The 27,952-nt window shown below is 42.7% G+C and overlaps 1 protein-coding gene across 2 annotated transcripts; it reads right to left on the minus strand.

Annotated features, from left to right (window-relative positions):
- TRADD (TNFRSF1A associated via death domain) lies at positions 1-27,684 on the minus strand. Of its 2 annotated transcripts, none has more exons than XM_073582206.1 (5): positions 10,959-11,453; positions 6,922-7,061; positions 4,710-4,990; positions 3,733-3,928; positions 1-2,098 (listed from the first exon to the last, which is right to left on the minus strand). In XM_073582206.1, the coding sequence occupies exons 1-5, from the start codon at positions 11,024-11,026 to the stop codon at positions 1,794-1,796; spliced, it is 990 nt and encodes a 329-aa protein (XP_073438307.1). In that variant the 5' UTR covers positions 11,027-11,453; the 3' UTR covers positions 1-1,793. The 2 variants fall into 2 exon arrangements, with proteins under 2 accessions (XP_073438307.1, XP_073438317.1); XM_073582216.1 differs by lacking the exon at positions 10,959-11,453 and adding an exon at positions 27,527-27,684 and having other exon boundaries at positions 3-2,098.
- Between the last annotated feature and the right edge of the window lie 268 nt (positions 27,685-27,952).

Raw genomic sequence — 27,952 nt, forward strand, 5'->3', positions numbered from 1 at the left:
CAATATGGTCCAAAATCTCTGAGGAATGCTTCCAGCACCTTGTTGAATCTCTGCCACGAAGAATTGAGGCAGTTCTGAAGGCAAAAGGGGGTCCAACCCGTTACTAGCATGGTGTACCTAATAAAGTGGCCAGTGAGTGTGTATATATATATATATATATATATATATATATATATATATATATAGTGTGTATATGCATGGTTAAGGTTAAGCTGCATCGCAAGAGAAAGCCAAATAGACAAACAGAATGAATGGCTGCAGAATGAGTTAACTGAGACGCCTTCAGTGAGCTCCTTCTGACCAGAGAGTTTTTAACTCCTTTCTTTTTTCTGAGCTACTCTCAGCTGATCTACGACCACAAAGTGGAGATGATCTTTGTGATCACAAATCAGCTGAGAGGAGCTCAGAAAAAGACAGATAAAAGAGTTAAAAACTCCCTCTCAAAACAAGCTCACTTTTCCCCCTTATTCCAGGAGCCATAACGTTTTGATTTTTTCCTTCCACATAGGTGTATGAGGGCTTGTTTTTTTGCGGGACGAGCTGTAGTTTTGAATGACACCATTCATTTTGCCATAAAATGTTCTGGAAAATCGGAAAAAAAAAATGGGAAAGAAAAAATAAAGAAGCGATGAAATGGCGAAAAAAAAACCCAACCTATTCTGACGTTGTTTTTTAGAATTTATTGTTATGGTTGTTTCTTGCACGATAAAAATGACCCGTCAGCGTGATTTTCCAGTACAATTTATGGTTATATCAAGCTTGTTTAGTTTTCTTTTCTTAGATTTCAGTTGTGAAAATAATAAAAAAATCGGAATTTATTAAAAAAAATAAATTGTCACCATTTTTTGAGATTTTTTAATTTTTCTTTCGATACAGCCGTGTGGGGGCTTATTATTTGTATGATGAGCTAAAGTTTCTATTGATACTACTTTCGGGTACATACAATGCTTTACTTATTATTACATTTTTGGGGGTCAGATATGATGACCGAAAAAAACCCGACTCTGACGTTTTGATTTATTTTTTTCCTCTTTACCTGGTTTCCAATTTTTGAGGAGTTTTCGTTTTTGAGGAAGATTTGGAGAGTTTCCTCTCTGAATCTGTTCCAAAGCCTCCTAAAAAAAACTGTGTGTACATACCCTTAAGGGTGTGTTCCCACTTAGTTTAGTTTTTTTCAGGAGTTTTTGAGTTTTGGGATAAAAAAAAAACTTTCCAAGTGCCACAAGGAGTTAAAAAAAAAAATAGTTTTTTTTGATTGGAGAGTTGGAAGGTTTCTGCTCTGAAAACGCAGAAAAAAGCCCCAAAGTATGAACACTCGCTGGAGAAGACCATCATGGTTGGAAGAAGAGACGAGGTGTAGAGGAAGACCAGCAACCCACTGGCGTGATGCTATCAAGATAATTGAGGAGAAGACCCTGGTGGACCTATCTAGGCTTTGCCAAGATCGATCTTCCTACAGGTCGTTCGTCCATCAAGTCACCATGGCTCGAGATCAATCCAAAGGCTGTTGAAAAAATAAAAAGAAGATCCTTTACACAAAAAAATAAATGTGTCTATGGCCACATTAATCAAAGAGTGTTCATGACTTTTCAAGATAGGCAATATAGAGGACCAGGTACGAGCTGACAGTCCATGCCTTACATTACTGACAATGGTAAGCCCCTTGAACATAGCTAGGTGAGGTAAGGCTCGTAACTGAGCAGTGGGTGAAGCCTAGAACTTGACTCCACATCACTAATTTGAAGGCATAAAGTGAATACAGATAATGCATAAGTCCACCTCGATCAGGTCTCCTAATTCAGTCCATTTTCTTGCTCAGGTAGCAGTTTCTCAGCTATACCCGTCAGTCCATTTTCCACCAGGGCATCCACAAGTCTCTGTAACGTGCCTTTCTTTCCTTCACAATCGATGAAACGTTGAAGCATCTGGTAGGCTTGTTCATACAGACCGTCGCTATGGTATTCGTAGGCCACGGTTTCTATGGCTGGGTCTTCTAAAGCTCGGCAGGTCTCCTTCAATGTTCTGCCCACCTTTTTCCAAGATGTTCCTACAGATTTGGCAAAGATCTGGTGATGTTCTTTAGTCAGGGGCCTGTCAACTGAAAGACACTATTGGATTAGCAAAAAAAAGAAAATGAAACATGAAGAAACTCAAACTTCTAAGTTATCCTAACTTACAGATGAAACCACATTCGAGTCAACCACCCAAAACTGCATTCAAAAGTCTTCTTCGTAGGGTTCGCTCACACTAGCATATAAATCGGATGAGTGCAAACCAATTTTTAGGGGTCCACGCATATGGACTGAACATGGACAAGTGAGAAAAAATTGTCCCACTCTCCTGGTTGAGAATGAGACCCTTAGTTTTTAAGTGGTGGTCTTCTCAAAAAAGATGGGGTTTTGGAGAAATTCCACTGCACTTGGTAAACATTCAGTGTTCCATCAAGAAGCTTTACTTTCTTTTTCTTCCACCCACATCTTAGCTGCCTATGGGACTATATACACTGATGAGCCATAACATAAAAACCTAAAATATTGTGTTTGTTCCCCTCAACAAAAAAAAAAAGCTTGGACAAGTCAAGGCATGGACTCCTCAAGACCTCTGCGGTATCTAGTGCCAAGACTTTAGGAGTAGATTTTTTAAGTGATCCAGAGAGACCCGATTGGATTGACCTCTGTGGAATTTGGAAGTCAACCCCTTAGGCCACGTTCACACGTTCAGTATTTGATCACTATTTTACATCAGTATTTGTAAGCCGCAATCATAGGAAAAGTATAATAGAAACCCGTCACCACTTCTGTATTTATCACGCACTCCAGGTTTTGGCTTACAAATACTGATGTGACGTACTGACCTAATACTGAACGTGTGAATGTGGCCTTAAAGTGTTATTGCAATTTCTGAAAACTTTAGAAAAGTCAGAAGCTTTAGGTCCTGGGTGCTAAGACACTTACCAATTGCTAGAAGAGAGGAACAGAAGTGGTCAGCTGGGTGCTGCACTTCTCAGAGACCAAAGATAGGCTCACTGGAAAGTCTATGAGGAGGCATCCGGTCTTTGGCTAAGAGTTTCTTCTGTATTTGTAGTCTTTATTAGTGGGCTTAGGACCCATATGCCCAAAAATGAAACCTTTTGACATATCTCTATAATATCTTAATTGATTTCAGTGCAGTTAGACATTTTGCCATGTTCGTCAAACAATTTTTGCAGAGGCCACTACCAATAGGGTTGCCATAATGGTCAGCCTGGACCCAAAACTGCTGAGCAGAACACGGGTCAGAGCATCACCCTATCTCTGCAAGGTTTCTATCTACCCGTATGGCATCCCACTTTCATCTTTTCCAAAGGTACACACAGGCATGGCCATTCACATGATGGAAAAAAAGACATTTTCCATTAGGCCAGGCCATTTTCTTCCATTGCTCCATGGTGTAGTTCTGTTGCTCATGGGCTCAATTTAGGGCTTCAGGGTCCAACACGTGATTTTTCTGCAGCTGCACAGCCCCATAGAGTAGGATGACCCCTAACATACCCTCCCCTCCGTACAGTATAATTCCCCCAGAGTGAATTCCGCCCACAACAATGTTCCCCCAGTGTACTAATATGATGACTCCACAGAACACCACAGACAGTATGATGTCCCCAAAGTTGCCCAACACAAATCGATACTCCCACCGTGACACCCCCACACAGTATAATGTCCCATTGTGTGACTGACGATAGGCAGAACTTACAAAAGTCTTTTCCTTGGAATTTAAAAGTGCTTCCTTCCGATGATACTGATCGGAGAGTGTGCGGCTGAGATCCCAGGTTGGAGTTCTGTGGAGTCGAGGACGGAGGCGGATTGCTGTTTCCTGGCGGTGGACCCAATGAAATACCCATAAAAAGTCTGTCCAGATCTGCAAGTTCATCATCCTTCTGATAACTGGGCTAAAGGAGAAGACAAAGTGTTACATCACTTCATGGGAAACAGGCAGGGCTTCCCTTCCTCTATAGGAACCGGATTATTAGCAAGTAAGTGGAAACAAGTACCGGGCACCTCTACCTTACATAAAAAAAAGTGGGGTTTATATTCGATGTTTGCTTTTGGACTCCCATTATTCTATGTCCAATACACAGACTGAATGCTGTGCTTCTACTTTAGGTGGAGCCTACGACGGAGAAGCAAAATGGAATCCAAAGCCGATGTGAAAAGAGCCTTGGTTGCTGATCTTTAGGTACCCCGTCACTAAGTTTTAATGTTTTTTTTCCACAAGGACTACTTAAAAAGGGTTTTCCACCTTTGATGATTTTTATTTCTTTTCTTATTAGCTAAAAATAATTTTTGTATTTGGTTCTCATTAAAAATTTTGCTTCGTTTGACTTTTAAAGCCTCTTTGTTTTCCTGCACATTCAACTTTGATGTGGTCAGTGGTCGTAAATCAGCTGAAAGGAGCTCAGAAAAGAGATAAGGCAGTTACAAAGTCCCTGGCAGACCATCATAATGGGCTGACTGATGGATTCTCAGTTAACTTATTCTGAAGCCAGGATGGAAGCTGTTGAATGCAAATGGAGCAATATTTCTAATGAAACTCAACTGTGAAAAAAATCATTTTTAGCTCAAAATAGATGCATGTAAGTAAAAAAAAAAAAAAAAAAAAAAATTGGTTCGATAGGTGGATGACCCTTTTAACACGTTTTTACATTTTTCAGAAATAAAATGTAAAGTTACCCTGCAAGAGGAAATATAGTACAGACATTTCTCCTCTTCGTCCAGTTGGGTGTCGAGCTTCTGTGCGTCCACCTTAAGCTCAAGAAAGACTTCTAGAGACTCCATTTTTAGGCTTTGACTGAGCTGATTTTGAAAGTGCTCATGAACCTTCTTCTCCCTGTACCCCCGAAGAAACCTCACACAGGCCGACATTCCGTAAAATTTCAGGTGAAGGATTAGTTGGGGGTCACTTTCACAAATTTTGAGGATCTCAATATAGTTTGGGGAGTCTCCTGAAAATTCTGGAAATCATAGAAATAAAAGAAAAGCCTTAAAAAGGTGACCCTTAAATGGGTTATCACTAAAAAGCGCAGCAACAATTGCTTTTCTAAGATCATTGCTGATAAGATTGCTCCAGACCAGCAATCTGCCCAAACTTCTGCTCTTATAGAGGCAACCACACTCGCTGATGAACAATTCATCAAGAGCATTTGATTAGCAGAATTTTTTTTATAAATACAGTACAGACCAAAAGTTTGGACACACCTCATTCAAAGAGTTTTCTTTATTTTCATGACTATGAAAATTGTAGATTCACTCTGAAGGCATCAAAACTATGAATTAACACATGTGGAATTATATAATTAACAAAAAAGTGTGAAACAACTGAAAATATGTCTTATATTCTAGGTTCTTCAAAGTAGCCACCTTTTGCTTTGATTACTGCTTTGCACTCTTGACATTCTCTTGATGAGTTTCAAGAGTTTGTTACCGGAAATGGTCTTGAAGGGGTTCCCAGAGATGCTTAGCACTTGTTGGCCCTTTTGCTTTCACTCTGCTGTCCAGCTCACCCCAAACCATCTCGATTGGGTTCAGGTCTGGTGACTGTGGAGGCCAGGTCATCTGGCATAGCACCCCATCACTCTCCTTCTTGGTCAAATAGCCCTTACACAGCCTGGAGGTGTGTTTGGGGTCAATGTCTTGTTGAAAAATAAATGATGGTCCAACTAAACGCAAACCGGATGGAATAGCATGCCGCTGCAAGATGCTGTGGTAGCCATGCTGGTTCAGTATGCCTTCAATTTTGAATAAATCCCCAACAGTGTCACCAACAAAGCACCCCACACCATCACACCTCCTCCTCCATGCTTCACGGTGGGAACCAGGCATGTAGAGTCCATCCGTTCACCTTTTCTGCGTCGCACAAAGACACAGTGGTTGGATCCAAAGATCTCAAATTTGGACTCATCAGACCAAAACACAGATTTTCACTGGTCTAATGTCCATTCCTTGTGTTCTTTAGCCCAAACAAGTCTCTTCTACTTGTTGCCTGTCCTTAGCAGTGGTTTCCTAGCAGGTATTTTACCATGAAAGCCTGCTGCACAAAGTCTCCTCTTAACAGTTGTTGTAGAGATGTGTCTGCTGCTAGAACTCTGTGTGGCATTGACCTAGTCTCTAATCTGAGCTGCTGTTAACCTGCGATTTCTGAGGCTGGTGACTAGGATGAACTTATCCTCCGCAGCAGAGGTGACTCTTGGTCTTCCTTTCCTGGGGCGGTCCTCATGTGAGCCAGTTTCTTTGTAGCGCTTGATGGTTTTTGCCACTGCACTTGGGGACACTTTCAAAGTTTTCCCAATTTTTCGGATTGACTGACCTTCATTTCTTAAAGTAATGATGGCCATTCGTTTTTCTTTACTTAGCTGCTTTTTTCTAGCCATAATACAAATTCTAACAGTCAATTCAGTAGGACTATCACCTGTGTATCCACCAGACTTCTGCACAACACAACTGATGGCCCCAACCCCATTCATAAGGCAAGAAGTCCCACTTAATAAACCTGACAGGGCACACCTGTGAAGTGAAAACCATTTCCAGTGACTACCGCTTGAAGCTCATCAAGAGAATGCCAAGAGTGTGCAAAGCAGTGATCAAAGCAAAAGGTGGCTACTTTGAAGAACCTAGAATATAAGTATAAGACACACAGTATTTTCAGTTGTTTCACACTTTAATTATATAATTCCACATGTGTTAATTCATAGTTTTGATGCCTTCAGAGTGAATCTACAATTTTCATAGTCATGAAAATAAAGAAAACGCTTTGAATGAGAAGGTGTGTCCAAACATTTGGTCTGTACTGTATGTCCTGATATGATAATTTAAAGAGGGTGTACTTATTTTTTCTCATTACTGTGTACATATCACTTCCAGCAGTCGATATGTACAAGAGTCTTACCTGAAATGACGTTCCTGAGTGCATTGTACACCATAGATTTGTGCTTAACATACAGACCGGGTAGCGAGGTAGGATCCGACTGGATAAAGAGGAAAACGCTCCCAATCCAATCACTTGGACAGGAATTCATCTTTGGGGGTCTGAAAAACAAAAGACAATCAGAGTGAAAAAGTATGATCAGCATTATATGTATAATGTATATTGTGTATATATATATACATACAGTCATATGTAAAAGTTTGGGCACCCCTATTAATGTTAACCTTTTTTCTTTATAACAATTTTGGTTTTTGCAACAGCTATTTCAGTTTCATATATCTAATAACTGATGGACTCAGTTACATTTCTGGATTCAAATGAGGTTTATTGTACTAACAGAAAATGTGCAATCTGCATTTAAACAAAATTTGACCAGTGCAAAAGTATGGGCACCCTTATCATTTTCTTGATTTGAACACTCCCAACTATTTTTTACTGACTTCCTGAAGCACTAAATTGGTTTTGTAACCTCATTGAGCTTTGAACTTCATAGCCAGGTGTATCAAATCATGAGAAAAGGTATTTAAGGTGGCCACTTGCAAGTAGTTCTCCTATTTGATTCTCCTATGAAGAGTGGCCTCATGGGCTCCTCAAAACAACTCTCAAATGATCTGAAAACAAAGATTATTCAACATAGCTTTTCAGGGGAAGGATACAAAAAGTTGTCTCAGAGATTTAACCTGTCAGTTTCCACTGTGAGGAACATAGTAAGGAAATGGAAGAACACAGGTACAGTTCTTGTTAAGCCCAGAAGTGGCAGGCCAAGAAAAATATCAGAAAGGCAGAGAAGAAGAATGGTGAGAACAGTCAAGGACAATCCACAGACCACCTCCAAAGACCTTCAGCATCATCTTGCTGCAGATGGTGTCACTGTGCATCAGTCAACAATACAGCGCATGCATAACGCCTTTTTGTATGACCAAACAACTCAATCTTTGTTTCATCAGTCCACAGGACCTTCTTCCAAAATGTAACTGGCTTGTCCAAATGTGCTTTTGCATACCTCAGGCGAATCTCTGAGACAACTTTTTGTATCCTTCCCCTGAAAAGCTATGTTGAATAATCTTTGTTTTCAGATCATTTGAGAGTTGTTTTGAGGAGCCCATGATGCCACTCTTCATAGGAGAATCAAATAGGAGAACTACTTGCAAGTGGCCACGTTAAATACCTTTTCTCATGATTTGATACACCTGGCTATGAATTTCAAAGCTCAATGAGGTTACAAAACCAATTTAGTGCTTCAGGAAGTCAGTAAAAAGTAGTTAGGAGTGTTCAAATCAAGAAAATGATAAGGGTGCCCATACTTTTGCACTTGTCAAATTTTGTTTAAATGCAGATTGCACATTTTCTGTTAGTACAATAAACCTCATTTGAATCCAGAAATATAACTGAGTCCATCAGTTATTAGATATATGAAACTGAAATAGCTGTTGCAAAAACCAAAATTGTTATAAAGAAAAAAGGTTAACATTAATAGGGGTGCCCAAACTTTTACATATGACTGTATATATGTATATGTTTATATATAGAGATACTGTGGGGATAATAAGTATTTGATACACTGCCGATTTTGCAAGTCTTCGACTTACAAAGAATGGAGAGGTCTGTAATTTTTATCGTAGGTGCACTACAACTGTGAGAGACAGAATCTAAAAATAAAATCTGTATATCTCATTGTAGGATTTTTACATACGGTAATTAAATTGCATTTTATTGCATGAAATAAGTATTTGATCACCGACCAACCAGCAAGAATTCTGGCTCTCACAGACTTCTCCATTCTTTGTAAAACTTGCAAAATCAGCAGTGTATCATATGCTTCTTTTCCCTCCTTAAAAAATTGAGCCGTTTCCATTCATTGTGTACCTTATCTCATAATTATCCTATACAGGCTCTGTAGGAACCATCTCATCCACACCTGACTTCAGAATTCTGCTCTTTGCTTGTGAGGTCAGCCTGAATTCATTGGCCAGTAGACCCCTATGGTGTGTGCAGTATAGAAAAAATTGTAAAATCCATAAAGAAATCTCCAAAGAGGGAACATACAGTTAGGTCCATATATATTTGGACAGAGACATTTTTCTAATTTTGGTTCTAGACATTACCACAATGAATTTTAAACAAAACAATTCAGATGCAGTTGAAGTTCAGACTTTCAGCTTTCATTTGAGGGTATCCACATTAAAATTGGATGAAGGGTTTAGGAGTTTCAGCTGCTTAACATGTGCCACCCTGTTTTTAAAGGGCCCAAAAGTAATTGGACAATTGACTCCAAGGCTATTTCATGGACAGGTGTGGGCAATCCCTTCGTTATGTCATTCTCAATTAAGCAGATAAAAGACCTGGAGTTGATTTGAGGTGTGGTGCTTGCATTTGGAAGGTTTTGCTGTGACGGAAACAACGGTCAAAGGAGCTCTCCTTGCAGGTGAAACAAGCCATCCTTAAGCTGCAAAAACAGAAAAAAACCATCCGAGAAATTGCTACAACATTAGGAGTGGCAAAATCTACAGTTTGGTACATCCTGAGAAAGAAAGAAAGCACTGGTGAACTCATCAATGCAAAAAGACCTGGGCGCCCACGGAAGACAACAGTGGTGGATGATCGCAGAATAGTCTCCATGGTGAAGAGAAACCCCTTCACAACAGCCAGCCAAGTGATCAACACTCTCCAGGAGGCAGGCGTATCAATATCCAAATCTACCATAAAGAGAAGACTGCATGACAGTAAATACAGAGGGTTCACTGCACGGTGCAAGCCACTCATAAGCATCAAGAATCAAAAGGCTAGACTGGACTTTGCTAAAAAAAATCTAAAAAAACCAGCACAGTTCTGGAAGAACATTCTTTGGACAGATGAAACCAAGATCAACCTCTACCAGAATGATGGAAAGAGAAAAGTATGGCGAAGGCGTGGTACAGCTCATGACCCAAAGCATACCACATCATCTGTAAAACACGGCAGAGGCAGTGTGATGGCTTGGGCATGCATGGCTGCCAGTGGCACTGGGTCACTAGTGTTCATTGATGATGTGACACAGGACAGAAGCAGCCGAATGAATTCTGAGGTATTCAGAGCCATACTGTGTGCTCAGATCCAGCCAAATGCAGCCAAACTGATTGGTCGTCGTTTCATACTACAGATGGACAATGACCCAAAACATAAAGCCAAAGCAACCCAGGAGTTTATTAAAGCAAAGAAATGGAATATTCTTGAATGGCCAAGTCAGTCACCTGATCTCAACCCAATTGAGCATGCATTTCACTTGTTAAAGACTAAACTTCAGACAGAAAGGCCCACAAACAAACAGCAACTGAAAACCACCGCAGTGAAGGCCTGGCAGAGCATCAAAAAGGAGGAAACTCAGCATCTGGTGATGTCCATGAGTTCAAGACTTCAGGCAGTCATTGCCAACAAAGGGTTTTCAACCAAGTACTAGAAATGAAATGAAATGAATGTCCAATTACTTTTGGTCCCTTTAAAAACAGGGTGGCACATGTTAAGGAGCTGAAACTCCTGAACCCTTCATCCAATTTTAATGTGGATACCCTCAAATGAAAGCTGAAAGACTGAACTTCAACTGCATCTGAATTGTTTTGTTTAAAATTCATTGTGGTAATGTCTAGAACCAAAATTAGAAAAATGTTGTCTCTGTCCAAATATATATGGACCTAACTGTATCACACTCACATTGTACATATGGGATTAATTATAACTGGGGAAGTGAAAAAGAGCTGACACTTCATCCTCCATTGAAGTAAGATCTCCTGCCGTGAACAGGTAATTGCAACAAGGGATCTACTGAAAACCAGCCAACAAGTCTAGGATTCGTATACTCGGAGGCAGAGAAGTATATGAGCTTCCTCTGTTCAATGGAATTATCTCAGACTCTCTGGAGTCAGTGGTCGTTAATGAATATTTAGGTTTGCATCGACCTGATATTTATGGGAGATATATTGTTGGTGTTGTAGCAAAGTGACGAACATAACGCATTCACTCACATCACCATAAGGCCAACCGAACACCTCCAACTTAATTTCAGCAGGATGGATGATGCTATCCATGCCATGTTCCATCTCTATAGAAAAGTAAAATTGTGATAAGAAAAATGACAACAATATCTCCCGCATGGGACCTCCAGGGATAATGATATCCTGAAAGTTGTGAATCTCTAACTTCTATAAGACCTAGCATATCTCAAGACCAGCCCCCCCATATGACCTCACCAAAGGGAGGTATGTGGGCATAACCTTGATCTAATGAAAAGCAGAGTTTGGGTTATTGACATTTGTCAGTCCTGGAACATACAGCTTGCTGTGGTTCTGTCTGTTTTCCTAAAAAGGAGTGCATCCCTCTGCTAAGCTCATAGCCATTTCTGTGACACAAGTTTAGTACTTTTCTTTTGTTAACCCTTTTATTTTGTCAGTTTATATTTTTTGTGTTGTTCTGTTCCCATTTTGTAACATCTTTGTATATGAATTTATAAGCTACCTTTCCGCATTAAATATATCAAATGTAATAGATCTGTTCCTCTTGTTCTGTAAACCACACCTCTGAAGCCATACTCTACCTGTAACGGGTGTCAAATCAGCCTGTATAAACTATTGGTGGTGGCAGCTAGTAGTTCTTTTGTTAATGTGGAGTCGGCAGTGATTGTATCAGGGTTTATTGTGAGATCACCAATAACCGAACTATTGTGTACTTACTATTGTGTAATTGTCCTGACGATTAGAGGCAGCGGAGTTGTGTCCCCTGACAGTGTGAATAATCCATGAGCCAAAGTGAGAACTTCCAATCAGGGGGCGACCTGCTCTGACTACAATGGGGAATCCATTTGCTAAATATGCAGTCCATTTTACACTCCTTCCCATCTACAATTACAAGGGGGTAATTTCACTTACGGCTGCTTATTTCAATATCCAAGCCAGCCTCCTTCTTTGTCAATACAGTTCTACTCACATGCTTACACAGGAAATGCTGCTCGGTTTCAGACACACAACGAAAGAGGACCTCTCTGGGCCCAGAATCAATTCATGGTGAAGGATTAACCCCTTTATGACCGTCCATATGTATTTTAAAGGGACTTTAGGTTAAGAGTAGAGTTGAGCGACTTTGGTCGGATCGGGTTTCATGAAACAAAATTTGTTTCAAATGAAACTGGTCCGGCTAGGGCAAAAAGTCGGAGTTTCGTCCGAAACCCGACCCCAATGCAAGTCAATGGGAAATAAAAGTCGGCATTGAGTGGATGACATACTGTATACATACAGTTCTTTTCACATGTTTACACAGGAAATGCTACCCCGAGTTGGACACAAATCTGGACTCCGTACTGGAGCTTGGAGCTGAATATGAGGAACTAAGACAGGAACTAAATTATTAAACAATATACGGTATTTTATTTTACGGTATATACGGTATTTTTTTTAGAAGAAGGCCCCTGTGCAAGAACAGAATAGGGGCCCTTGGCATCCCAATAGGGCAATGTGTATAATACCATGGTGTAGACTGATGGTGAGGTGGCCAGGCATGTGGGACAGCAGCCCGGAGAAATACACGCTTTGTACTTCGGGTGCACACTGGTTAGCGACCTTCTGCCCAATATGCTGTCTTCAGCAAAAGGTGAAATTGCATAATCATCTTCTGCAAACTTCGAAAACTGTTTTTTTTTTTTAATCTTATACACTTTATATAAAAGTAGGTAAAATTTGAGGAAACAGTCATCTATATAGCTGACATGGCTGTTCCTCTCCTGTCGTCTACATTGAGCAGAGCACCATGATGTACCCAACAATAAGCTAGAAAATCCTTATTGGAAATAAGTGCACACTGTGATGGATTTTTTTCTGTTTCCCTGGATTATAAAGCGTTGATGGCCACGCTTTTCAGCACAGTGAAAAACGCTCATACATACCGCCCTAAAATATGCTACTTTCCATTCATTTTTGATAGTTATTGGTCGGCAGCTATTCCTTCCACCATCCCCTTATACGTGCATGCTCAGCCTTGTCATGCGTGCATGTGTTCTCAGTGGGGAGAGGGGAATAAGCTGCTGTCAGACGCTTGTGCATGGTAAATGGCCAAGTGGCACCTTGGAGATATGTGTATTCAGATGCTGTAATGTTGACCAAGGTTTCAGACCTTAATTAGTCTTAGGGTTATGGCTTGTTCACTATCATCATTAGGAAAGGTCAGGTTATGTAAATTTCCCAGCTTTCTAAAAACCCAGCCTCCTCTATCCTTGTGCCAAAAAACAGCAGCCATGGGTTATTCTAAGCAGCTGCCTAGCACTCTGAAAATGGTGCAGGCCCACAAAGCAGGAGAAGGCTATAAGAAGACAGCAAAGCGTTTTCAAATTGCCCTTTCCTTAATTCGAAATGTAATTAAGAAATGGCAGCTAACATGAACAGTGGAGGTCAAGATAAAGTTTGGAAGACCAAGAAAATTTTAGTGAGAGCTGTTGGTAAGATTGCTAGAGAGGCTTATCAAAACCCCCCGCTTAACTGCAAAAAAACTTCAGATAGATTTAGCACGCTCTGGAGTTGTGGTACATTGTTCTACTCTTCAGAGACACCTGTACAAATATTGCCTTCACGGCAGGGTCATCAGAAGAAAACCTCTCTTGCAGCCTCACCATAAAATTCAGAGTCAGAAGTATGCAAAAGAATATCTAAATAAGCCTGATGCCTTTTTGAAACAGGTCCTGTGGACCGAGGAGGTTAAAATAGAACTTTATGGCCGCAATGATCAGAGGTATGTGTGCAGAAAAAAGGGCACAGAATTTTAGGAAAATAACATCTCACCAACCATTAAGCATGGGGGTGGATCAGTCATGCTTTGGGGTGTGTTGCAGCCAATGGGACGGGGAACATTTCACGGGTAGAGGGAAGAAATTGGTTCATTGATAATTCTTGATGCCAACATAACACCATCGGTAAAAAAGCTGAAGTTGAAAAGAGGATGGCAAATGGATAATGATCCTAAACACATAAAATTCACAATAAACGACCTCAAAATGCCCAATATTAAAGTTTTACATAGGCCCTCACAGTCCCCTGATCAGAACGTCATTGAAAATCTATGGCTAGACCTCAAAACAGCAGAGGATGGAAGACGACCCAGGAATCTCACAGAACTGGAAGAATTGTCCAAGGAACAATGGATGAAAATCCCTCAAACTAGAATTGATAGATTCTTGGCTGCTATAAAAAGTGTTTACAAGCTTGCAAAAGGGGGTGTTACTAGGTACTAACCATGGCCTTAAAATGCATCTGCATTATGACTGAAAATCACAACCCAATCAAGAGTCCAACCATGGGTGAGGAAATTAAGATGCATTAAGGCTGCAAGTCCAAGTCTGACCATGGGCTTAGAAACGTAACTGTAAAATGGCCATAAATCCAAACCTAACAATCAGTCTTAATTAAGCATGGCCATAAAAAGGCATATTCGTTATGGTTGAAAATCCCAGCACAATCAAGGGTATAAGCATTGGTGCAGAAATGCACATGCAATATGGTTGCAAGTCTCAGTCTATGAAGACATGGTGTGAAGAAATGCACCTGCATATATGCCGCAAATTCCAACCCAAACATGGATCTGAACCATGGGCTTAGAAATGCACCTGCATTATGGCAGCAAAACTCAACCAAACCATGCGTCCAACCATAGGTGCAGAAATTCACCTGCATTCTGGAAACAAAAGTACCTGCCCAACAATAGGTCCAACCACATGCACAGAACTGCACGTGCCTTATGGCCGCAAATCCCAGCACATCCATGGGTCCAACCATGGGCTTAGAAATGCACCTTTATTATGGCCGCAGGTCTCATGGCCTAACCACGGGTGTAGAAATGCATAATAATTTTTATTTCTATAGTGCCAACATGTTTCGCAGCACTTTACATTACAGAGGGGACGTGTAGAGACAATAAAGACATTACAGAATAACACATAACTCAGACACATTAGGAGCGATGGTCCTGATCACAAGCTACAGTCTATGATGAAATAGGGGAGATATGAAAGGTATTTCATATTTGTATTTGTGTAGGTATTTGTATTGTATGAGTGGACCAAGAGTTCCAGGAGTTTAGAGATGAAGAGAAGATTAGAGACAGGTCTGTTGTTAGTGTTAGTTGAGCAGTTCTGGTCGAGGGATCGTTTTTTAAGTAATGGATGTGTTATGAATGGGTCACCGAGGAGGATAGCAGGACCAGGCTAAGCCACCTGAAAACCAGAGAGGTTGGTATCTAAGCGGATTGCAGACCCCTGATCCTCTCTACACAACTAGCAGTAGCCGTGGAGCGTACCTATGATGCCCTAGATGCCTCGGCACAGCTGGAGAACTAACTCAGCCTAAAGCAAGAAAGGTGAAATCTAACCTGCCCCAGAGCAGACCCCAAAGGAATAGATAGCCCCCAAACATATATTGTCGGTGAGACAAGATGAAACACAAACGCAGGTAGGAAAATAGACTGAGCAAATGATGGGGCCCAAACTGACTAGACAGGACATGAAAGGAAAGACACTGTTTGCAATCACGCAAAAACCCTGAAAAATCCAACACATCTGATGCACAAAAAACACTGAAGTCACACGACTTCGCCCCCCACTATATCAGCACTCTGGTATATACTGAAAGCAAAGCAAAAAGAGACCAATATAACAGGGGCCAGAACAAACTGACACAAGCAATAACATATGGGCGGTGATCCAGCACAGCCCCAGCCGGAGCAAGCTGACCCGCACACAGCAGAGATAGACAAAACCAGATCAAATGCAAAAAGATTAGCAAATGAGCCACTTAGCTGAACCATGCAGGAACAGAGCAGGAGACATCAGATCTCAGAAGGCACAGGAAGAAAATCACCAGCAGGGATTGAAGGAAGTCAGCTGTCTTAAATAATCCAGTCAGAAACCCCAGATCTCCAATCGTCGTCATCATCAGGTGGCAAGCCTCTGTCCATCTGACCAAATCCACTACCTCCAGTAACCACCAGAGGGAGCCCAGAAAGAGAACTCGCAACACCTCTGTCAATCTGACCAGCTCCACTACCTTCAGTAACCACCAGAGGGAGCCCAGAAAGGGAATTCACAACAGGATGTATGATGGCTTGTTTAAATGAGGAAAGAAAGATACCCGGTGAGAGCGTTAGTTAGGTGAGTGGTGACAGCCGGTGATAGAGACTGGAGGAGATGTGAGGGAATAGGGTTACTGCTGCAGGTAGTAGGGAGAAAAGATGCAAGGAGCCTGGGTCACTACTTCATACGTGACTGGTGACAGCTTTATGGCTGCAAGCCCATCCATGGGCACAACTATTACTTTTTTTTTTAAAAATGACCTATCTTTTCACTGACCCTGAATTTCACATATCTACCCTGAGCTAGCTTCTCTTCATCCCCTCTCTCCCTTTTTCCTACTAAAGCCATATTTGTGCTCATTTTCCAAAGGCAGCAGAGTAAAGACGAAACACATTCTTAGCCAAGAGGTAAACCAGTTTTTGCAATGCAATTGTTTGTTGGTAAAGAATGAAAAACTTGTGGCTCTGCTGGATGACCATGTTTCTTTGGGCTCACTACTGCAGAACGCTGTCTAGAAGTTGAAGCCTGTAAATTACGAGTTAAATTTTACAGTGAGCCATCACACAAGGAAGTCTCTCCGTTAAATACCTAGAATTAGCCTGTGTCATCTCACGACCTAAATTACCTAGTATTTACCTTGTATTTCGAAACCACAGCTACTATTTACCACCACTACTACACCGGACATGTTTGCTTAACAGCATTAAACATTAGATAACTACATATGTACATGGGCTGGTGAATATGGCAGGGGGTACACAAAGCTAAAACAAGTCCATCATGTAGATGGTTACTTCTGAGTCATTTATCAATCTGTCCTTGTTACTTGCCGCCAACGGAGGACAAGCCAAGTGATCAATGTCAATGTATGATTCTTCAAGGGCACAAGGAAAATCACATTGATGTACAGTATGCAATACCAATGTCTACCATGTCTGTAACTAAGATATCACATCAACAGAAGACGATGCCAAACCATGAAACGCAGCCCAGGACCATATCTCCAAAGTCCATGGACATCAGAACTTCAGATGATATTGAGAGAGAAAGATCAGCCAATCAGAATTTCAATACTTGATCGTTTTCATTTTCAGGGTAGAATAGTCACTATAATAAGTGTTTATCAGCGGTTTTCTCCTCTCTTTCGGCTTAAAAACACCAGTACTTGCTAATCTGTTTGTTCAGGTATATGGAAAAGTCGAGAGAGAGAGGTGTTTTCTGAACGAACGTTGAACCGACAGCTATCCCAACTTAAAGGGGATCTGTTATGAATAGGTCACTGAGGAGGATGGCAGGACTAGGCTATGCCACCAGGAAACCAGAAGGGTTGGTAACTTAGCGGATTGCAGACCCCTAATCCTAACCACACAACTAGTAGTAGCCGTGGAGAGTACCTATGATGCCCTAGACGCCTCGGCACAGCCGGAGAACTAACTAAGCTTAAAGCAAGAAAGGTGAAATCTAAACTGCCCTGAGTAGAACCCCAAAGAAATAGGCCCCAAACATATATTGTCGGTGAGACAAGATGAGGCACAAACACAGGCAGAAAATAGACTGAGCAAATGATGGGGCCCAAACTGTCTAGATAGGATAGGAAAGGAAAGACACTGTCTGCAATCACGCAAAAACTCTAAAAAATCCAACACGTCTGATGTACAAAAAACACTGAGGTCTCACGTCCTCTCCCCCACTATATCAGCATTCTGGTGTGAACTGGCAGCAAAGCAAAAGAGACTAATATAACAGGGGACTGAACAAACTGACACAAGCTGTAACATATGGAGCGGGGTCCAGCATAGCCCCAGCAGGGAGCACGCTGAACCCTCACAGCAAAACAGAAAGAGGCAAAACCAGATCAGATGCAAAGGATTAGCAAATGAACAACTTAACTGAAAAATGCAGGATCAGGCAGGAGACAGCAGACCTCAAAATGCACAGGAAGAAACAAATCACCAGCAGCAACTGAGGGAAGCCTGCTCACTTATATCCTCCCAGTCAGTAACCCCTGATTTCCAATCATCGTCGTCAGGTGGCAGACTTCTGTCAACCCGGCCAGCTCCACTACCCGCAGTAACCACCAGAGGGAGCCCCGACTCAGAAGTCAGATCAAGAGAATTCACAACAGGGATCTATCACTTATCCTAAATATGTTTTTCTTAAAACAGTTGTAAATGCCGAGGTTCTCCTGAATCCGGTGCTGTTTTCCTTTTGTTCCTGCGCCTCTCCATTCCTGAGATATGACCACCTCTTCTCTGTATGTAAATGTAGTCATTTATCAAAGTGGGCGTAGTTCTTGCAAGATTAGACTCCCACAGAGAAGCGTTCAAGTCCGCGCCCCCTCTGATAACAAGACTAGACTCATATACAGGAAGAGAGGGCCATATCTCTGGAACAAAGAGGAGCAGGAAAAAAAAGAAAAACTACTCCGGATTCAGGAGAACAGCAGCATTTACACCAGATAAACTAAAAATGACACGTGTGTGGCAAGTGACAGGTCCTTCTTAAGTCTTTTATGCCGTCTGTCATATTTATTGACTGCTAGATTACAATCCATTAAGTCATAACTGTAAGCTTAGCCTAAAAGGGGTATTCCGATCTCCACGATCCTATCCCAACATGTAGTAGGTGTAATAATAATAATATTAGCAAATAACTACAATTAGAAATGTTAGTGTAGTTCTTCTGATTTTCTATGTCTCTTACCCCATGTGCAGGGCATTGCAGTAGCTTAAGTATCCATGGTTATAACCACTAACAACTAACTGTTGCTATGAGTTTTCATAACCATGGATGCCTAAGCTACTGCAATGCCCTGTACATTAGGTAAGTGACGGCGAATCAGAAGAACTAGACTACATTTCTAATTGGAGGTATTTGCTAATATTATTATTATTATTATTATTAAACCTACTACTTATTGGGATAGGATCTTGGAGATGGGAATACCCATTTAGCTTAAGGCATATATGGATTGTGACATATGATATCTTACGAGAAGGCACACCTGCACTCAGGGAGTGGTTGTGCTTCTGGGAATTCTCCTAATCAGTTATAATGGGAGGATCAGCAAAGGAGGAAATTCTTGTCTATGCAAGGAGTGCTGGTCGTATACAGAAAGTTAAAAAGTTGCCAAAGACCAGAGATGACTGTCTCTCCTTACTCTCCCATGTGTTTTCAAGGTGGAGAGAGGACAAAGCTGATGTCAGACTCCTCTTTTGGTGGCTCCGTGGTTATCACTGTATCTTTGCAGCGCTGGGGTCCTGGGTTCAAATCCCAGCAAAGACAACATCTGTAAGGAGGTTGTATGTTCTCCCAGTGTTTGCGTGGGTTTCCTCCCACACTCCAAAGGCCTACTGATAGGGAATGTAGATTGTGAGCCCCATTGGGGACAGGGATGATGAGGTTTTTAATGCGCTGCGGAATATGATGACACATGAATAATCTGCGCATTGAATTTCCAGCCTTCCAATCCTTCTTTCCTCCCACAGATCAGTTGGAATCACTGTCCTTCGCTGCAAAATTTCACCGATGTGAATCTTCAGCTTTATCATTGATGTTTCGCCCATATCGACAACACCTCTGGAGCCACCGATTTGCTGGAAACCCCAGTTTTAGTAAATATTTACCTTGATGAAACACGTGGCCTTTTTCGATTGTATTATCTACACGATGAACAATGAAGTCTGCGCGACTCTTCTGCAAACGTGAAATTCCTGTAAAATGACTCAGGCTGATATTCAAAAGAACACGAGGCGCAGAAAATAAAGTGCAAAGTCATGGTACAAATCCCCACCAACAGTGCAAGGACCCGAAGGTAAAAGCAAAAGGAGGAACTCCTACTAATCCATAATTATGTAAATTTTATGCAGAATTCTGGTCAGTTCGGAACAGTCAACAGTGCTCCTCTTAAAGGGATAGTACTGGGTTAGAAAAACATGGCTTCTTCTGAAAACAGCACCACACTTGTCAGCAGGCTGTATTTAGTATCGCATCCTAAGCTGCAATGCCAGACACAATCTGTGGACTAGTGTGGTGCTGTTTTCAAAAGAAAGCTAGTTTGTCCAGTCCTGTGCAACCCCTATAAAGAGCTTTTTTATTTCTAATACAAAAATTAACAAAAATTAGTTTTGGCATTTTCTTCTTCTGTAAAATGTCTTGACCCAATTGTGAAAATGTATAATTGCTGGGGGTCCAACTGCGCGACCACTCCAGCTGGATGTGACATGACTTCTACACTAGATATCTCATGCTGGCACATCAGAGCTCCACAAAGAAAGGTAGCGTTTTTACTGGGGGGCAGACTACTACACAGTCATAACACTACTTGCTGACGGGTTCCTTTTACGCTCTAAGGGCTCATTCACACGTCCATTTTTGCATGCGAGTGCTACCTGTGTTATTCATAGAGAAGATTTGTACCTAGAATAGTGAATGGGTGATTGAGATGTCTGAATGACCCCGAGTGGTCCCCGCAAAATCGAAAAGACGTCATATTTTGATTCGGGCGTCAGATCAAAATCAGCAATGCAATCACGGGTCTGTGAAAAAATGGGACAGCACTCGGAAGCCACACGTGTTGTCCAGTTTTCACAAACTGATAGGTAAGAAAAGATGGATCATTTTTTAATTTTTTTTTACGCACAAGAAAAATTTATGAAACTCGGACTAAACCTTGATAAAGCTCTGTCAAAACTCTGATAATACTCTGATAAAGTGTCAGGAACACCGCACTGAACTTGCTCACTGAGCCAGTGCGCGTGTCCTGAGTAAAGCGAACTGTGCTCAACGATACCTGTGGAGCGGGCAGCAGCCGAGTAGGTGCGTACTTCAGAACAGCAGGACCTGAAGCACGTGACCGCTGGGGGCGTGGCCTAAACTCCAGGGAGCTAGGAGCTGCAAGAGAACTCCTAGAAGGGTAACTGCGAGACAAAGTTACCAAGGGGCATAGACAAGGAGGATAGTCAGGACATAGCCAATGAGTCATACACAGAGATAGTTGCAAAGTACAAGAGGGGCGAGCAGAGAGTAGTCAGGTCACAGGCAATGAGTCATACACAGAGATAATAACGCAGTACAGAATCAACAGGCAAACTCACAACGGGAAACAGAACCAGGTCAGAACCATATAAACAAGCTATAACAACGAACAGGCACACAGGGGTCAGCACACTAGGCCAAAGGCAAAAGTATAACTGGCAGGGAAAGAAGCTTCCCAGGGGTTTAAGAAGCTCTCCCAGAACCAGAAAGAGGCCACAATCATTAACCCCAGGTGTGCAGGTCAAAACCTGCACTGAGCGCCAGACATTAACCCCAGGTATGCAGCTCAAAAACCTGCACTGGGATCATGACAGTACCCCCCTCTCAACGGGGGGGCCTCTGGACCCCCAGGATTCCCCGGGTACTTGGCATGGAAAGCCCGAACGAGGCGATCTGCATGTACCAAGCGAGCAGGGACCCATGAGCACTCCTCTGGTCCATATCCCTTCCAGTGGACCAGGTACTGCAAAGAGCGGCGCACCCACCGAGAGTCCACAATATGTCCGACCTCATACTCCAATTGACCCTCCACCAGCACTGGAGGAACAACAGACTCAGAGTCCTCTTTGACAGACCCTGCGGGTTTCGGCAGAGATTTATGGAACACATTGGATATTTTTAAAGAGGCGGGGAGACGCAACCTATATGCCACTGGGTTGACTATCTCCACAATCTCGTATGGACCAATGAACTTTGGTCCCAACTTAGCTGATGGTACCTTTAAGTTGATGTTACGTGTGGAGAGCCAGACCTACTCTACCACCTGAAACATGTTTCCTGAAGTTCTCTTTTTGTCCGCAAAATATTTGTATCTCCCCTGGGCCCGAGAGATATTACGCCGGACTTCAGCCCAGAGGTTTTTTAACCGTTGAACAGACCCCTCTGCCCCTGGACAACCGGAATCCACCCGTGAAAACTCCCCAAAATGCGGACTAAACCCATAGTTAATCAGGAATGGGGACATGTTGGTGGACTGACTCACCCGATTGTTAAAAGCGAATTCCGCCAATGGTAACGCATCACACCAATCCTCCTGTCTGGCGGAGGTCAGACACCTGAGAATTTGTTCCAGAGATTGATTGGTGCGTTCTGTCTGACCATTACTCTCCGGGTGATATGCCGACGAGAAGGAGAGTGAGATGCCCAATTTCATACAGAACGCCCTCCAAAATTTGGCCACAAACTGCACACCTCTGTCAGACACAACATTCAGGGGTACCCCATGCAATCGGACCACATGCTGCACAAACAATCTTGACAATGTTTCTGCTGAGGGTAATGCTGCCAAGGGAATGAAATGGGCCTGTTTAGAAAACCTATCTACCACCACCCAGATCACGGTATTACCCCTGGAAGGTGGAAGGCCGGTAATAAAATCCATGGAAAGGTGAGTCCATGGCCTATCAGGAACCGGTAAAGGTATGAGTTCCCCAGCCGGTCGGTTATGCGAGCTTTTGGAACGGGCACACATGCCACAAGCAGAAACAAAATCCTTGACATCGGACCTTAGTGAAGGCCACCAAAAACCCCTGGCTACTGCCTCTCTAGTGGCCGTGATACCTGGATGAGCACTCAGCCTAGACTCATGAAACTCCTGCAGAAGTCTAGGCCGCAACAAATCTGGAACAAACAGTTTATCCCCTGGCCTGGTTGCCGGACCTAGGGCCTGAGCCCTTAGAATTTCTTGTTCCAACTCAGTTGAGACCCCCGCAACTACCACCCCTGGGGGAAGAATGGAGGACGGCGGCTCAGGGGGAGACACTGGATCAAAACTTCTGGACAGGGCATCCGCTTTAACATTTTTGGACCCCGGACGAAAAGTAATAGAGAACTGAAATCGTGAAAAAAAAGAGTGACCAACGGGCTTGTCTAGGGGTAAGCCTCTTAGCAGATTCAAGGTATGCCAAATTTTTGTGATCCGTGACAACCGTGATAGGGTGAGCCGCCCCTTCCAAAAAGTGCCTCCATTCCTCAAACGCCAGCTTGACCGCAAGAAGTTCTCTATTGCCTACATCATAGTTTTTCTCAGCTGAGAACTTCTTGGAGAAGAAGGCACAGGGTTTGAGATTGGTAAGGGTGGCCGGACCCTGGGACAGCACAGCCCTCACCCCCACTTCAGAAGCATCCACCTTCACAATGAATGGTTTGGACGGGTCAGGTTGTACCAACACCGGGGCAGACATGAAACATTTCTTAATCGCTGAGAAGGACTCCTTAGCGAGTACAGACCAATTTTTTACATCAGCGCCCTTCTGGGTAAGATCCGTGAGTGGTTTAACCACTTGTGAGAAACCTTTAATGAATCTTCGATAATAGTTCGCAAATCCTAAGAAGCACTGGAGCCCCTTGAGATCTCGAGGCTGAACCCAGTCAGCGATCGCCAGCACCTTCTTAGGATCCATACGAAATCCCTCACAGGACACAATCAACCCCAAAAAAGACAGTTCCTGAACAAAAAACGAACATTTTTCCAATTTAGCGAACAATTGGTTCTCCCTGAGTCTCTGGAGAACTGTCCTTAGATGTTGCAAGTGAGACTGACTGTCCGGGGAATACACCAAAATGTCATCCAAATAAATAATAACAAAACGGCCTATCAGGTCAGAAAATACAACATTGATGAAATTCTGGAAAATAGCGGGTGCATTAGTTAACCCAAACGGCATAACCAGGTTCTCAAAGAGTCCTTCTGATGTGAGGAACGCAGTTTTCCACTCGTCCCCTTCCCGAACCCTTATCAGATTGTAGGCCCCCCTGGAGATCTAACTTGGAGAACCATTGGTCCCCCGCTAACTGGTTACATAAGTATGGGATGAGGGGAAGCGGGTAAGTGTTCCTAACCGTTATCTTGTTAAGTTCTCGAAAGTCGAGGCACGGCCGCAATCCCCCATCTTTCTTCTTCACAAAGAAGAATCCTGCTGCCCCAGGTGACACAGAAGGCCTGATATGCCCTTTGTGGAGACTCTCAGCTATGTACTACTTCATGGCTCTCATGCCCAGACAAATTTAACAATCGAGCCTTAGGTAACTTGGCTCCGGGTACTAAATCAATGGCACAATCGTAGGGTCTATGTGGTGGCAGCGCCTCAGCCTCACTTTCGGAAAAAACCTCTTCGAAATCCTTCAGGTACTCCGGAATACCTTCCAGACCGACAGACGACACAGACACGGATTTAACAGTGTTAACAAGATGTCCCAGGTTACCACATTTATCATTGCATCCCCATTGAGTGATTTCCCCTGTAACCCAATCAATGGTAGGATTATGGCGTTGAAGCCAAGGCATCCCCAGTACCAGTCCTGCAGGCAAATTATCTAGCACAAGACAACTTAGTTTTTCCACATGAGTGGAACCCACTTTTAGAGAAAAAAGTTCAGAGCTGCAACAGATACCGCCCTGGGTAAGAGGAGACGAGTCAATTGCCACAAGTTTAACAGGATCGTGAAGCCTGACTGTCCCTATCTTATTGAGAGTCATAACTTTGGTATCAATCAGATTCACAGCAGAACCACAGTCAACAAAAGCAGTAGTGTGAACAGGACCATAACCAAGTTCCAGTTCCACCTGCAGCACCATTTTTGCACGTGAGGAAAATTGTACCTGAAGGTCTGGGTAGCCTCCTCGACTACTACCCAGACCTAGTCGTTTCCCGCCATCTTGGAGGATGACGGACAGGAGGGGCAGTCCTTCTTCCAGTGTCCGGATTCCCCACAATAGAAGCACAACTGCTTCTCCCGGCGGTGTCTTCTTTCTTTTTCCTCACAGGTGACAGCGCTCACCTCCATAGCCACAGGAAGAGTCCGGGTCTCATCTCCACTGAAGAATACTGGTGTTTCCCGTTGCATAACGCCTCTAGCCCTCAGTCTGCGATCCATGCAAACCGCTTGGGTCATGGTATCCTCCAGGGAGTCAGGCGGAGGATGGAGTGCCAAAGCATCCTTCAGACGTTCACACAGGCCTCTGTGGAACAGCCCCCGAAGGGCGGCATCACTCCAGGAAGTCTCGGCTGCCCAACGTCTGAATTCAGTACAGAACCAACAGGCAAACTCACAACGGGAAACAGAACCGGGTCAGAACCATATAAACAAGCTGTAACAACAAACAGGCACAGGCACACAGGGGTCAGCACACTAGGCCCAAGGCAAAAGTATAACTGGCAAGGATTGAAGCTTCACAGGGGTTTAAGAAGCTCTCCCAGAACCAGAAAGAGGCCACCATCATTAACCCCATGTGTGCAGGTTAAAACCTGCACTGAGCTCCAGACATTAACCCCTGTCGTGCAGCTCAAAAACCTGCACTGGGATCATGACATAAAGCTCTAATAAAGCTCTGATAAAACTATGATGAAGTACTGAAAAAACTCAGAGAAAGCTCTGAAGTACTGAAAAAACTCCGATAAAGCTCTAATGAAACTCTGATAAAGCTCTGATACAACTGTGAAAAAACTCTTATAAAGCTCTGATGATACTCTTATTAAACTGATGAAACTATGACAAAACTCTGCTAGAGCTCTGAGATGGTTTAATTAATCCTGCATTGAGTAGGGGGTTGAATCCGATGACCCTAGAGGTCTCTTCCAAATTTGACATTGAATGATTCTATGATAAAGCTTAGATAAACCTTTGATTCAACTAATGAAACTCTGATAAAGTTTTGATGAAACTCTGATAAAGCTCTCATGAAACTGTTAAAACTGCTCAAACTCTGATACAGATCTGATAAAGCTTCGACAAAGCTCTGATGGAATTCTGATAAAGCTCTCAAGAAACTCTGATAAAGCTTCGATAAAGCTCTGATTAAACTCCGATAAACCTCTGCTGAAATTGATGAAAGTCTGATAAAGCTCTGATGATACTCTGATAAAGCTTTGATAAAGCTCTCATGAAACTCTGTTGAAACTGATCAAGCTTTAATGAAACTCTCATCGAAATCACTGATGAAACTCTGATAAAGCTTCGATAAAGCTCTGATGAAACTGTGATAAAGCTCAGATAAAGCTTCAATAAAGTTCTGATGAAACTCTGATAAACCTCTGATGAAACTCTGATAAAGCTTCGATAAAGCTCTGATGAAACTCTGATAAAGCTTCGATAAAGCTCTGATGAAACTCAGATAAAGCTTCAATAAAGCTCTGATGAAACTCTGATAAAGCTTCGATAAAGCTCTGATAAAACTCAGATAAAGCTTTGATGAAGCCCTGATAAAACTCAGATAAAGCTTCAATAAAGCTCTGATGAAACTGATAAAGCTTCAATAAAGCTCTGATAAAACTCAGATAAAGCTTTGATAAAGCCCTGATAAAACTGGTAAAGCTCTGATGAAACTGTGATAAAGCTTTGATAAAGCTCTCATGAAACTCTGTTGAAACTGATCAAGCTTTAATGAAACTCTCATCGAAATCACTGATGAAACTCTGATAAAGCTTCGATAAAGCTCTGATGAAACTGTGATAAAGCTCAGATAAAGCTTCAATAAAGTTCTGATGAAACTCTGATAAACCTCTGATGAAACTCTGATAAAGCTTCGATAAAGCTCTGATGAAACTCTGATAAAGCTTCGATAAAGCTCTGATGAAACTCAGATAAAGCTTCAATAAAGCTCTGATGAAACTCTGATAAAGCTTCGATAAAGCTCTGATAAAACTCAGATAAAGCTTTGATGAAGCCCTGATAAAACTCAGATAAAGCTTCAATAAAGCTCTGATGAAACTGATAAAGCTTCAATAAAGCTCTGATAAAACTCAGATAAAGCTTTGATAAAGCCCTGATAAAACTGGTAAAGCTCTGATGAAACTGTGATAAAGCTTTGATAAAGTTCTGATGAAACTCTGATAAAGCTCAGATAAAACTTCGATACATTTCTGATGAAACTCATATAACGGATGAAAATCTGATGAAGCTCTCATGAAACTCTGCTGAAACTCTCACCGAAATCACTGACAAAACTCGGCCAGTTTTACTTGTTAGTGAAAAAACTAACGTGTGAATGAGGCCATATGCTTAAAATCTAAAGTCATGGTGGGGGAAATATACAGAAAGATGTAATTTTTTGCTCTGCAGTATACCGGCATCTGACAACTGTCCTGAGCTTATCCAGCTTTGGACTTCAGCCTCATGACCTGAGAATTTTGGTCTGCTCCTGCCTTGCCCCCAATGACAGCGCGGCCAGTGGGCACCGGCTGTCACGCATGTCGCCCTTACGGTAGGTCCTGCCCAGCCCAGATTCCTGGTGCAGGTCTCCGTACTTGGTGCACAGCGTGGCTCCTCACTAGGGGCCCCTGGGCTCTAGGCTTCTAGTACAGGTGAACACGTTACGTCTTCAGGTCCGGGGTTTCGTCTCGTCTATCCTACTAAGACGTTAACGCTGTAAGAACCGCCTGACAAGAGCGCCCCCCTGGGCAGGGTCCTGACCCCGCCACATCACACAGGGACCAAACTCCCATTATTTACCTGTCTTCCCCAATCCAGCAGAATGTCAGCTCTTCGGAAAATCTGGTGCAGCTCACACCCCGGGGCCAGTGACACCGCGACTCCTCCACACCCACTTAACACTTCAGCTGCCAAAGAGAACAGGAAACTGCATGAAGAACAAGAAATCCGAAAGCGAAAACAGCCCTGGTAGGCGCTGAATGACGAGAGCGCCCCACAGCGCCCCCGAGGGATATGTGGCCGTACGATGGATGCCATTGCAACACAAGCACACACCGACACTCACACCGACACTGCGCTTCCTGTTTGGGCTTATTTTATGTGAGTTGCTACATTTTGCAACAAGAAAAAAAAAGAAACAGCCCAATCGCTTGTTCCCATTGATACACGGACTGGCCGGCGGCTCACCCGACCCCGACAGATGTATAGACAGATATGAAGCTGTCA

Source organism: Dendrobates tinctorius, unplaced genomic scaffold (genome assembly GCF_039654945.1).
Source record: "Dendrobates tinctorius isolate UK_male_01 unplaced genomic scaffold, ASM3965494v1 ptg000009l, whole genome shotgun sequence".
NCBI classification, from domain to species: Eukaryota; Metazoa; Chordata; class Amphibia; order Anura; family Dendrobatidae; genus Dendrobates; species Dendrobates tinctorius.

What these genes read in the sequence shown, in the direction of transcription:
- TRADD (XM_073582206.1), bottom strand. Translation starts at nt 11,026, where the DNA reads ATGGCATGGATAGCATCATCCATCCTGCTGAAATTAAGTTGGAGGTGT. An exon ending in ACTCAGGAACGTCATTTCAG is followed by an intron (nt 4,991 to 6,921) that starts GTAAGACTCTTG and finishes TATGATTTCCAG; the next exon opens with AATTTTCAGGAGACTCCCCA. An exon ending in ATTCCAAGGAAAAGACTTTT is followed by an intron (nt 2,099 to 3,732) that starts GTAAGTTCTGCC and finishes AGTGTCTTTCAG; the next exon opens with TTGACAGGCCCCTGACTAAA.